This window comes from Sarcophilus harrisii, chromosome 4, assembly GCF_902635505.1.
Source record: "Sarcophilus harrisii chromosome 4, mSarHar1.11, whole genome shotgun sequence".
NCBI classification, from domain to species: domain Eukaryota; kingdom Metazoa; phylum Chordata; class Mammalia; order Dasyuromorphia; family Dasyuridae; genus Sarcophilus; species Sarcophilus harrisii.
The window spans coordinates 202,625,415-202,639,797 of NC_045429.1; the positions used below are offsets into that span (position 1 = coordinate 202,625,415).

The window sequence follows — 14,383 nt, forward strand, 5'->3', positions numbered from 1 at the left end:
AGAGAACTTAAAAGATATCCATTGATTGGGGAATGGTTAAACATGATGTGGTATTTGCATATAATGGAGTAGCTATGCTATAAGAAATAATAAATGTGATGAATACAGAGAAATATAGAAAGGCTTATATAGACTAACAGGTTGTAGTAGAAAGAAACAAACAGTATAAAAAGTAGAAATGGACAAAAAACAATAAAACAATTGAAACTAGTTATTGTGACATTAGACTGTTCATAATTGTCCCCAAAAAGAGATAAGACAGTGAACTCTCTACTCCTTGCAGGGAATGGGAATTGTGCGGAAGGAAGGAGGCCAATAGGGGGAGTTGGGAGGGTACATTATGGAAGAATGAGTCAGAATATCAATATGGGACACTATATATATAGTGTTGGATTTGCTTAATATATTGTTTAGTTTTACTGAATTGTTTTAAATCCCCTCCTTTTAATTTATAATAAGTGATGGTTCTCTGGGAAGAGCAGAAGATAGGTATATTGATAAGTGTATATGATGTAAAAACAAAAAATCAATTAAAAACAAAATAAAAAGACAAGTACCTTTAAAAATGTTGAACTTGGATAAAAAAAAAACATATGGAAGTCTTACAACCCAATGTGTTAAGTGATTTCCTTTCCTAATTTTTCTGTCTCTGACACATGCTGACTTGATTATGTGATCTTGGGAGAGTCATTTCCTTCTTAACATTCCAGGCAATTTTCTAAGACTATAAATTGTTTCAAAATATAACCTATACGGCTAGAGAAGCCTGCTCATCTGGGAGTTCATATTCTTAAGTAAATTACAGGTCTTGTCTCTTTCCCTGTCTGTGAATTGGCATATGGTAGATGTACTTGTCCTATGTTTTTTTGAGTTAGTAGATAAATTGACATATAGAAATGAAAAATTGGTATTTTAAGTTAGTTAACAATTACATGATTATAATATAAAATCATAAAGTTTCTATATAGAGTTCTCAGTGGAAATAGGTTAAACTGAATCTCATTTGAGAGCAAAATCTTTTATTTTATTAATCCTCTATTTTATTAATAGTAATTCTTTGTGTGAGATAAACCACATCAGAATTGAAGTACTTAAATTCTAATGGGAATACTTGCAAACAACTAACCACGAAAGGGCACCAGCTGCAGAAAAACACCTGCTAAGTTACAATGGGAATTCTGACATCTGCCTGTTAGAAATAATCTTAATGAAATGCCATCCTTAAAATCTGTCAAGAGGTCCCCCTTCTACAACAACTGTTGGCCTCCATTGATCAGACAAATATCCTATCATCAGAATAAAAAAAAGCTTGTGACAAAGGATATTTGAACTATCTCAGAACCATAACTTGATAAATTCTGATGATTAGAAACTTGAATATTATAGTTGTCCTTATTTTCTCTGTGCCTATAAAAATAGTATTTACATTTTCACAAGATAAAGTCGGATCTTATATTTTAGTTTGCCAGGCTTCTGCTTTAGCAGACATATGGACACACATATACACACGGGAAAGTAGCATTTTTTTTTTAACTTTTAACAGAAAATATCAGTTTTAGAAATAGTATAAAGCTAATGATTTTACAAATTGTTTCTATGTATTTATGGATCAAATAACTCTAACCTGCATCTTTTGTCAATTTCTTATTCAATAAAAATTTATTAAATAAGTATGTGCAAACCTAGGTACTAGGGATAGCAAAATTAAAATGAAAGTGGTACTGTCTTAAAAGAGCTTGATTTCTATTGGGGACACAACATGCATGAAAAGATAATAAAAGAAAAAAGCTGTAATATTTCACTTGAAGTGAAGAAAGGCTTCCTGGTGGAGGTAGTTTCTCAACTGGACTTTGAGGGAAGTTGAGAATTCTAAGAGATGAAGCGATGCAGAGAATTCTGAGCTTGAGAGTTCAGCCTTTATACTGAAGAAAGAAGTAGAATGCTAAATTTCAGAAGCATTGAGTTAGTCTGGAATGTAGAATATGTGAAGAGGTTGTTTTAGTTAAGTGTTGGATCTGAACTCAGATCCTCCTTGCTCCAGGGCCAGTCATAACCACAGTGACATTTAGCTATCCTTAGTTAACATCATACCCATTTTAGAATTTCAATAACAAAGACAAAGTGTTGATTTGTATATGTTCATTTGCCTGTGTGTATTGTGTAGAGAGCTGGAGAACTCTGGAGAAGTATACTTGAAACAAGTGGAATTGATGGGATGATGGTTCTCTAGTTCACATATGTACTTAGTACCTAGTACTTAGTATGGTGATATAATGGTTCTCTAGTTCACACATATTCAATATGCTCTAATGATGTAATTGTACTAAGGTATATAAAGGGTGAGAAGGACTGAAAATAAGACATTCTATCTTTGATCAGCAACTTAGCAACTTAGTAGTTCTCCTGCCTCTTTCACTCCCCCACTAAGACCAAGACTTTGAGGAGTTTGTTTACATAGCCACATAAACTAGTGCTTAGTAGGAGCAATTAGGTGGTGCAGTGGATAGAGCACCAGCCTTGAAGTCAGGAGGACCTCAGTTCAAATGTGGTCTCAAATACTTAACACTTTCTAGCTGTGTGACTCTGGGCAAGTCACTTAACCCCAATCGCCTCAGCCAAAAAAAAAAAAAAAAAAAATGGGGATGAAAATACCTGGTAACACTTATCTCAAAGTTTTTCAGAAGAGGATCAAATTAGTTAATGTGTATAAATTGCCTTGCCAGTTGAAAAGTATTAGCTAAATGCTAGTTACAATGTATTTACTAAATAGCAGTTTTTGAATTGTCAGTTCAAAAGTCAATTCTAGTTAACTGACTGACAAAGTAGTATGTACACACAAAGCTAAAAGAATGAAGAAGAAAAAAAAAACTGAAAAATAAGCATAACCAAACAAAATGAATCATACATGGTCACCATGTTCTAAAATTTATATTTTTATGCACTTTCTGCACTTCTGTTACCTTTCTGTTAGAAAGACAGAAACCTAGACTTCATTTTAAGTCTTTTAGAGACGTAGTTGGTCATTATATTGATCCAGTGTTTTTAAAATCTTTCAAAGTTGTTTTCCTTTATGATGTTGCTGTCCTTGTATAAAATTTTTTTTTATTCTACTCAGCTTTACATTAGTTCATAGATGTACTGTGCTTCTTTTCCTATGCAGTGTGATGTATTTCTATATCAAACTATATGTATTTGTTCAACTCTCCTATGTTTCAAATAAGGAGTTTCACTACCTATCTCCACTTTCTCTTCAGTATTTGTATACTTTTCTCCACACTTCAATTGTGAGAAAAAGAGCAAGTTGTATCCTATTTTTCCTTTTTACACTAATTTATTCTTTATATTCTGTCTTATTCATATACACATACCACACACACACACACACACACACACACTTTCCTCTTTCCTCACTTAAAACCCTTAAAATGATCTTAGTCCAAAATGAGTTCTCTTTTTTCTTCTTCTGTGCTATTTAAAGACACTGATGTTATGAAAAGACATTAGTTTCTTTTCTTCTTTTAGAATATTGCTAGTATATCATACAGCTTTTTATTGCTCAAATAATTTACATATCTAGATTTCTTTGGATTTTTTTTTTTTTTTTTTTGCATTTCACATATCCTGTTCAGCTTTGTTCTTTTAATTGGAAATGCTTTATAAGTTGTCTTTTTCATCTGTTTCTCCCCGCTCCTATGATTATGTTTAGCTTTGCAGTTTAGATTATGCTTGGTTATAAAATTATCTCATTTGCTCTTTGGAAAATGTATATATTCCAAGAGTTCCTCTTGTTTCTTGTAGAAATGGTCTGATTTTTTTTTTTTTTTTAATATAAATACTTGACTTTAGTTATGGTATTACTGGTATGTTTCTTTATGGGGCTTTTTAAAGCAAGTTATTTGTGGATTCTGTATCTTTACTTTGGCCCTTCATTTAACAGAGTTGGGCAGTTTTGATTTGGAATTTCTTGAATATAATGTCCATGTTTTCTTATACATGTCAACAAGATTGTATGATGATCAATTCTGATGGATATGGCTTTCTGTCAACAAAGATGATTCAAGCCAGTTCAATGGTCTTGTGATTAAGAGAATCATCTGTACCCAAAGAGAGAGAACTGTGGGAACTGAGTGTGAATCACAATATAGTATTTTCACTCTTTTTGTTGTTGTTTTGAAAATTAAAAAACTTTAATAAAAAAATTACAAATAAATAAAAAGTTGCAGATTTGCTTGTTTAAGGGTCAGGGATATTAGAACAAAAGAAATAGCATAATTTTACCACTATATAAATCTGCACAATTTGTCCTGTTACAAATTTGAAAATATGTACATAATATGAAAATGATCTGGAGAATAGAAATTAAAATGATTAAGGAAGTAAGATAGTTTAATTTCCATGTGAGAATAGACTGAAAAAGACTTGACTTTTCAAGAAGGATGAAGACTGAGAGAAGAGTTGTCTAGAACAACATGAAGAGCATGTCTTGATTAAATCTAGATCAGTTTACTAAATCCTAGAATATCAAAATTGGAGTATACCTTTAAAGTTGAAAGGACATAATTTTAGGAAAACCTAAAAAGGGAGTTATTCAAGCTGGGAGTAGTTAATTTGTGATTTGTTTTTTTGATTTATTCAAAAGGCACATGCATAAATTCTTAGGTGATAGAACTGCCTAGGAGCTATAGGAGCAATATGTATACTGGAAACATTAAACAAACTGATTCAATCTTCAGTCATTATAGCTTATTCTTTTATGGCAGGAGTTCTTAACCTACTGTCTGTAGAGGTATTATAAACATTTTTTTGGTAATTTCATTAGAAGTGTTTTTTTTTATAATTAGTTATGTATTTAAAAATATTATTCTGAGATGCTTATAGATTTTACCAGACTGCCAAAGACCCTTTTGACACACAGAAAAGGGTGAGAACTCCTTCTCAATGGAAGCCCATTACCATTTTTGTAATAGTCTGGCCATTGAAAATAAAATACATTTGCACCCCTGAGAGAGAATCACTTTTTCTGTGTGGTCTTTATCATAATTTAGATTTTAAATCCTCAGAGCAGAAGATAAACTTTAGTCTTTGCGTAATCTATATGGATAGATTCCTTCTGTCTATTTCTGCTTGCATAGGGTGCTCAACAAATATTATTTTCATAATTGTACTCTGAGTATATAAATATATGATTTATGTATGATCATAAAGATTGATAATTTATTATCAAAAAAAGACATTGTTTGAATAGTACACAAAAGAGTAAAATAATCTTATTTGCTTTTCACATAGTTGTTTAATATATATTTGTTAAATGAATCAACAACATACTCTCTATCATCCTAGTAAAAATGAAATTTTGGGGGAGAGGATTAAAGGAGATGGCTCCTTGTATGGAAACTTTTTCCTCTATTAGTGATTTGTATTCTTCACGAATAACTTAAGAATGCTGATGGGGAAGTATGTTGGCATTGTCTTGAACTGGAAATTGCTAGAAAGTTAGGGGAAGGCTTGCATGTAGGCAAGGTAAGGCAGGACCTTACATAATAGAGCCTAGAGTATTTCCAGGGTACGAATACAATTTTCCAGTGGAAAGGAAATGGGAATAAAGGTTAGAATGGAGGTAGTGTGGTCTAAAAGGGGAATGATTTCTTCTTGTCAAAACAAAATTAAGAGGTAAAAACATGGAATTATCTATTGATAAAGTTAGGATTCTAGAAAAATAGTCATGGAGTTTTTCATGCTTTTAGAGGCAGCATGATACCTAGCAATGGTTTCCCTTTCATTTTACTTTACCTGCATGAACTTGGGCATGGGAAGATAAACATTTGCAAGACTATGTGAAGGTTAAAAAGAAAGACTAAGGTCAACTTTTTAATTAGTCTCTCATAATTAGGATAAAATATTGCTGAGTAGGATGGGAAATGTGTTGATAGCTGAGGAGAGCTGTCAAAGTTACTTTTAACACCAAACTGATCTGAAGTCTTAGAGATATTTAATACATTCAGCACATACTTGATTACATTCATGAGAACCAGAAAATTTTCACATAGGGATGCCCAGTGATTACCTGTGATTATCATAGTTATGGATTAATGAGAAAAGTATCAATTTAAGGTATGGAAATTTTTTTTAATATATCATCTTTCAGTTTGTTTCTTAATATTGTATACATTCAGTTGTTTTGACTCATAATAATAAAAAAAAAAAAAACAGCCAAAACAAAAGAAAGGAAGGTATCGTCTACAAAGAGACATATGGTATAATTCAAAGAGCATTTAGCTTTGAACCCTATTAACTATGTGACTTTGACTGTCACTTTACCATTCTGGACTTCAGTTTTTTCATGTCATTGATGATAGAATACTTATATAAGATAGTTCCCTTAGTTGTTATACATAAAGAGATTTCAGATTATTAAAAATTGTTTATTATTTATAATTCAAATAAGAGACAGTATGAGATAATGAATAATATGCTGACTTTGGATTCCACTCTGATCATGTTTTTATAACATGAACAGAGTGGCAAAATGTGAAACCAGGTCTAGTAACATATTCCTTATCAATCCTTATGCCATGCCTTTTCTGTCCTTTTCTTTTTTTTTACACAATTTATAAGTGGTCTTATGGAAGGTATACTTTTGAAAAACTAATATCCAATGATATTATGGGAATTTTCAACATTATTTTTATCTATGATTTTTTTAACATTAATATGCTCACATGAATTATTGTGAATATTTTACTGACATCTTATTTTAGCATGTTATGGACTTGGTTCCTTTTTTTAAAAAAAGACTCTTTGAATTCTGAATTTTTAAAAATTTTCTTCAAAATTCCAATTTCAAAAATTTTGATTTCATTTAATATAATCACAAAAAAGGCAGTTCATCAATGTATTTTAAATATGTAAGAGTTGCAAATAATTTTGTTAGCTCTCTAAGCTTCCTGAACCACTTCAACTTAAATATGAACATGTGCTGATAGATATGTGTATTCTACACTTGATTGCTTTTCTTATAAAAAAAAGAAAAGAAGAAACCATCTTAGAAGAATATCTTTAAGAACTTTTCATTTCAGCTTTATTTAGTTCAATGGTACTTTTTTAAGAGAATCTGTGTATTTCTTAAATTTCCAATTGCTTCAGTCCAATAGTAATGTATTTAGAATTTATACAAGGATGTTAGTATCAATTAGTTTTCAAATTTAGTGAAAAGCAACTCACAAATCTATTAACAGTGTTTTACAGTTGCAAACAATTTTTCTGGCTTTGCAAAGTATACTACTTGAACTTACATATAATAGGATGCTGATAGATTGAACAAGCAGTGATGTTATTTTAACAAAAAGGAGTTTAATGTATTTGTTTAATTCTTTAATGTTGTCCTTGAAATCAATATGTTTTTTTTTTTTTGGGGGGGGGCAATATCTTTATTCAGATTGGTCAACTGGCTTTTAAGGGAGTTAAAAGACTCAACCGGATCCAGTCAATAGTCTTTGAGACAGCTTACAACACAAATGAAAACATGCTGATTTGTGCACCCACTGGAGCTGGGAAGACTAACATTGCCATGCTTACAGTCTTGCATGAAATTCGACAACATGTTCAACAAGGTGTTATCAGAAAGGATGAGTTTAAGGTAGGAAATTAATGAACCTAAGGGGAACTTTTGAAATTATAAAATAAAACCCATTTTAAAGTTTTATATATTTTATGAAATCCAGAAGTTTTCAAGGATATTGTACTTGCTGAAGTCATAGAAACAATGCTGCTTGATTTACTTTATTGAGATTAAACCAGTCCCTACTTGTGTTCTGAAAAATCTTATTACCCATGTGAAAAGCTATGAAAATATATTTAGCTTTGAAGCAGAACCAATTTTCAAAGTGATGAGGCTGTATAAACAAAATCCATTGTCCTCTAAACAGCTGCACATTTATCCAACAAAGATAACTACTTTTCATATATCACTATTAAGATTTTTCACTTGAAGTGCCTAGAATCATATTTCACAATAAATTGTGATTTGTATTGGTTGCTGTGAAACAAATGATGTTGTGGCTTTAGCTCATTTATCAAACTTTTGTCCTTTTCATACAGATCGTGTATGTTGCACCAATGAAGGCTTTGGCAGCTGAAATGACAAATTACTTCAGCAAGCGTCTGGAACCATTGGGCATCACAGTGAAAGAGCTGACTGGTGACATGCAGTTGTCCAAAGGTGAAATCTTACGAACACAGGTATGTTAAATTAATATGAATCTTTTAAAAAGAATGCTATTTTTTTATTGTACAAATGTGATGAAGAGAAAGGGCAGTACATATAGAAATGTATCGGGTAAATCCTAAATATATTGGTGCTTTTAAAAGTTTTTGATTCTTCTAATTTCTAATAATTATATTACAAAACTCTCTCTCACTGTTTATTTTTTTCTGTATAGATTCTACCTTTTGTTTTTGTTGTATCTTTAACATATTACTGAATTTCAGATGTATGTGTCCAGGAAACGGTAATCTATAATGATCAGTTTTGCTTTTATTATTGCTTACTTTTTCTTATATTATTTGAAATACTAAAAGAATAAGCTGTTAGTATGAGACAGTAGGAATCATCAGCAGAAGAAGGAAATATATATAGTGCTTTGAAAAAAATCTCATCTTAGTTTCATATAGGCTTAATTAATACAAGCATAACTAACCAAATATTGAGAAATTTTCAAAAACTTATACTTTCATTCATTCAAAATAAAAACAAGTTTATTAGAAGAAATTTAAGATAAAACTTCCCTTCATAGAACTTATAATTTTATCTCTAGATCGTAGAAATACAAGTAGATAGCAACTAGGGGATAAATATGAGCCAATTTATAAGATATTGAATGTTGCAATTCTTGTATAAATACTAAGGAAACATAGAATGAGGGGGTGTAAAAGTATCTCATTATATTCTTATGGGGATTATGCTAAGATATTAATTAGGTGATGATATAATCAAATATTTTTCAGAACTGGCCAGATGCAGAATAGTTGTTAAAGAAGTTCAGTGTCATTTTGGTAAGAGACTTCCAGTGGAATACTGGACCAGTCTCTGATTGGTTCTGTGATAATTAACACTTTTAGCAGTGATCTTGATAGAGATATTGCTGGTATATTCATCAAATTTCCAGATGACATAAAGTGGAAAAGGATTCCTATCACTTTGGGATACAATGTAGAAGAATCTTGACAATATAGAGGAGAAGTAGGGAAACTATGGCTTAGGACCAAATCCTTCCTGAAGGCTGTTTTTGTAGACTATGTTTTATTTGTATTTTATTTTTAAAAAATTTTTTATTGACAGAACCCATGCCAGGTTAATTTTTACATTATTTCTTGCACTCACTTCTGTTCCGATTTTTCCCCTCCCTCTCTCCACCCCCTCCCCCAGATGGCAAGTAGTCCTATACATGTTAAATAGGTTACAGTAGATCTTGTATACAATATATGTGTGCAGAACCGAACAGTTCTCTTGTTGCTCAGGGAGAATTGGATATAGAAGGTATAAATAACCCGGGAAGAAGAACAAAAATGCAAGCAGTTTACATTCATTTCCTAGTGTTCTTTCTTTGGGTGTAGCTGCTTCTTAGACTATGTTTTAAAATAAAATTCTTTTGTGTTTTAAAGTGTAAAAATCAGGATTTAGTCCTCAGGCCATTTTGTTAACTTTTAAGTTAAAAAATTGGCCTGATCGTAAGATGAAGATTTGTATAGAAAATCAACTTTGAAAGTGTAAAGTAGTGATCAGATAGCAGTAGTCTGCAGTCTGGTCTGCAGGTCCCTGGGAATCACAAAAAGGGTCTCTATGAGTCAGAACTCATATTACTTCTAAAATGTTATTTGCCTTCCATTTTCTCACTGTGTATTAGTATGGAACCAGATTTTTTTTTTTTTTTTTCATATACTTCAACTAAAGCAACATTCTGAAACACATTGAATGGAAGGGGAAGTAGAACTCAGGTATAGAATCAAGCCGGTACATTTTTTTTTTCCCTCAACTCCTTCACAGCACCATAGGAAGTATGCCAGATCAGGAAAGTTCTCCCTCTCCCCCCCCAAAAAAAGTCCTAGGGAGTCATTTTTCCTGCTCAGGGAAGCCTAGGAAGAGATGTTTGTAAACACTGGAGGGTAGCGAGAGCCCAAATGGCAGGGTGGCATAGCAATGACTGCTGGAAGGAATTATTTTAATACCAAGAGATGCTTATGGGAACACTGGGAGCAAGAATGGCAGCGTTGTTGCCCATTACTCAGTCTTGGGTCACAGTTCTAAGGGAAAGGATTGGTTTAGATGGAGCAAGCATTGTAAACAGCAAGGAATAGATCTTTCCTTAGATTATACTACTCTGGAAGCACTAGAAATTTAATAGGCTAAATCAATATAATTAATTAAACTTAATTAAACACAAAGGACAGAAACTCATGGCAGACATTCTTCTATGAGTTCCCCTCCTCACTCCTAGAAGTGAGCAGAACCCAGCACTAACATAAAGTCCAAAGTAGACAGAGGAAATTAGCAAACAAAAAAAGAACCCAGCCATTAAAGTTACTGTGGCAACAGGGAATCTCAGGACACAAATACAGAAGAGGACAAAAACTTGAAAACATCTACAAAGCAAGGCTACAAGGAAAATTTGAAGTTATAAGCCGAACATGAATTTCTAAAAGAATTAAGGAAATATATTTTTTAAAAGCTCACATACACAAAAATTAAAGTCAAATAAAATCAATAGAGGAAAATTTAGAAAAGAAATGAGAGCTATGTAATTTTTTTTTTTTGCCAAGAGAATTAACACATTCACAACCGAAGAAAATAATTCTTTACAAATTAGAATTAGATAGAAGCTAATGACTCCACAAAACATCAGAAAACAATAAAACAAATTCAGAAGAATGAGGGAGAAAGTAGAAGAAAATATGAAATATTTAATTAAAAAAAAAAAACTGACCTGGAAAAAAGATCAAGGAGAAATAATTTAAGAATCAGTAGATTATCTAAAAAGTCTTCCATTTCTTCTAAGCCTCCCTTTCCCCCCAAAAAAAGCCCAAACATATTTCAAGAAATCATAAAGGAACACTATCTAGAATCAGAGAGCAAAATAGAAATTTAAAGAATCTACCAGTTACTCCTGAAACAAAGAGGATAAAAGGGTTGGGAGATCAAAAAGTTTGAAAACTACTGGTCTAGAGGAACACAGTTAGCATGGTGAAGAGCTTAACATTTATGACAAGAGAGTTGAAAGAACTAGGTATGTTTAGTATTGAGAAGAGAGGATTGTAAGGAACAAGTATTGCTATTTTCAAGCGTCAAATAGTTTTATGTAGAGGAAGAATTAGAATTTTTCTAGTAACCTAATAGAAGTTCATAAAAGGCAAATTGAAACTTAACAATGTGAGGGTTTTCTACTTGGAATGGCTTACCTAAAGTAGTAATAGATTCTTTGGAGGTATAGAAACAGACATTGAATCACTAGTTGGGAATATAGTGAATTTTTCTTCTTGTATGGATTGAATTAAATGGCTTCTGAGGCTTTTCCACATCTCAAATTCTGTGAAATATATCTAGTTTAGTCTATAGAATGTCAAAACCAGTTAATTTTAACTGCTTTTGGTGCCTAAGTATTTTGTAATTCCCATGGTTACTCCAGTATTATTTTTCCTGAATATTATACTTTTTTTTCACTTATTTTAAATTAAAATTTTTATCTAAATAGTCTTTTTTGTTTATTTGAGTTTTGTGAGTTTTGATTTTTTCATTTCATGAATTCAAATACAAACTTAAAGATTTAATGTATAAATTATGTAAGGGAAATTAATTGTGCTTTGGCTGAACTATTAATCAAAATCATAGTTATATAAATTAGAAAGTGTGATGACCGCACCCAGGATACCTTAGAATCAGCCGGAGTCAGGATAAGCAAAAGTCCTTAGTCTTTATTCTTGTCTTTAGGGGTAGAAATGAAGGAGATGGAAGTAGGATCTCCGCAACCTCCTTCCTTGTCCACCACCAAGTGACTCTGCTAGTCTTATTCCACTCCCTAGTCCCTCCTACAATCCTCTGTATACACCAATCATTGAGCCAGCACAAGATAGTGGGAAGGGCTATTTTTCAAGCATATGCCCGTAGAGTATTGTCCAATGGATAGTAACCCTCAAGTGCTCGGCTGTCCTGACCTCAGTGCATCGGCTCAAGAGTTTCAGCCCTCTACAAGAAAGAAATATTTATTGTTTATTATACTAAGGTGGTTTGAATAAACCCATGGATATCACCTGCTGCTGAATCAAACAAGCAGTTGGAAGGACAGAACTTCCACAGTTCAATTACATCCTACTTGCTTTTTGATAAATTATAGATTTAAAATATTTGTTCATTTGTAATCTCAATATCCTGATAAGACACCTTTTCCCCTTGAATATTTCTCAAACAAGACACTTCCTCTTTGATTTGAGCCTTTTTCCGTGGCTGTTCTTCATAGATGTAATGTTCTCCTTTTTTATCTGTACCTCCTGGTCTCCTTCACTTTTTTAGAGTCCCAGTTAAAATCACATTTTCTATTGGAAGCCTTTCCCAAATCTTTAAATTCTAGGGCCTTTTCTCAGTTGATCTTATTTTACCTTTATACAGCTTATTTATACCTAATTCTTTTGCATTTTGAGTCTTTTCCTCCAACACTCATTCCCCCCCAACACTGTGAGCTCCTTATAGTCAGTGATTATTTTTTGCCTTTCTTTGTCTTTTCTGTGCTTAGCAGAGTACTTGACTTGTAGTAGGCTCTAGAAGACACTACAAGATGACTGATGAAATTTGGGATAAAAATGTTGTCATATTTGGATTTTTAGTATTAGAAGTACTCAGGAGGAAGGCTAGTTAGCAATGTCACATGCTTCAGGGAGTGTAAAAAAGATAAGAATTGAAAAAAGATGTCATATCTTTGATGCAATTTTATAAATTATTTTTCTAATGATTTTTATTTTCTAGCATACTAATGATTGCCATTCATATTCAGACCTGCATATTTGTTAACACACATTTTGTTAGTTCAATATGCAAACACTAATAACTAAAATATTAATTAGAAAGTTTTGAAACAATGAGAAAATATTAAATGAAAAATGTTAGTTTGCAAACTGATAGATCTAATAAATATAATCAATATATTTAAACAATCCCAGATAAACACAAGTGGTATTTTACATTATTGTGAATGATGGCAGTTTATTACATATATTGCCTGATATTCTTTTAAGGAGTCTCATTTTATTAATAAATGATTTAATAATAATTTATAATTTAAATAAAAAGCTAAAAAATACTTTGATTATAACATCTCTAGTGCTAGCTATTGCTTTTCTCTTTTATTTGTAAAGTTGAATTGCTGTGGTAAATTACTTTAAAATGTTACAGACAAAATCCACAAATTTAAAAAATACTATATAATTGTGTTGTATTTCCTTGTATCTCAAAAAGATATCATAAATTTTAAAACGTAAAGAGCAGTCTTTATTGTTAATGCAAATGATATATGATGTGAGATCCTTTCTCCAACTATAATTTTAAAATATTCAGAAAATATCAATTATCTTTGACTTAGCTCTAAAAATTTCAGAATCACTGCTGGATTTGTTGAATAGTAGTTCTTTGCAGAGAGATAGTTCATTTGAAAGAATTGCTGGGTTAAAAAAAGTTCTATTAGTTTTTCCTCTTTATTAGATTTGTTTGAGTATTTTCTGATCTGTTTCATGTCCCTCATTTCCTATGGCTATAAATTAGGCTACAATTGTAAAGCAATTTAAAACATTATTTTTGAAGATAGTTTTTACATTCTTATATATCCCTATAAGTTTATCATGTAAATACTTGACATTTACAAATGAAAAATTTTTTGATTGACTTACTTAAAATGAATATGAATTGTAGTCATCATCCATGTCATGGCTTTCCCCATCATGATTTCAGTATATTGTTGGTTGGCATGAGGAATTAAATTGGAATTTGAGAGGAGTTTTGTGGAAGCCAAAAACAACATGCAAAGGCCAATAGATGACGCAAAAAAAGTTTAGAAATTCAGAAATGCATATAATGAATGTATAGTATTGCCTAATTTCCATATATTTTATCTTTTAATGCCAAAATAATTCATACTTCTCCTCTGGTTTGAAAGGAGGACTGAAAATTTGAAATGGATTTTCTAGATCAGAGGGGTTCTTTCTTCTCCTAACCTCTGTGATGTGGAAGGGATAACAGTACACTAACTAATATAGACTTGAGTGATGCCTAAAGATTTTTTATTTTGACTTGAACATTCTGTACCTGATATCACTTGTGGCCTTAGCCAGTTAGGTATCTATAAAT

At 31.7% G+C, this 14,383-nt stretch overlaps 1 protein-coding gene across 2 annotated transcripts in view; it reads left to right on the plus strand.

The window, feature by feature from the left end:
• Positions 1 to 14,383, plus strand: part of ASCC3 (activating signal cointegrator 1 complex subunit 3) — a 323,207-nt gene that overhangs the window by 54,180 nt on the left and 254,644 nt on the right. For both annotated transcript variants that reach the window (XM_003769315.4, XM_023503135.2), the window contains exons 9-10: positions 7,436 to 7,636; positions 8,098 to 8,238. In XM_003769315.4, the coding sequence (XP_003769363.1) occupies positions 7,436 to 7,636; positions 8,098 to 8,238 (342 nt within the window). The remainder of the gene's footprint in view (positions 1 to 7,435; positions 7,637 to 8,097; positions 8,239 to 14,383) is intronic.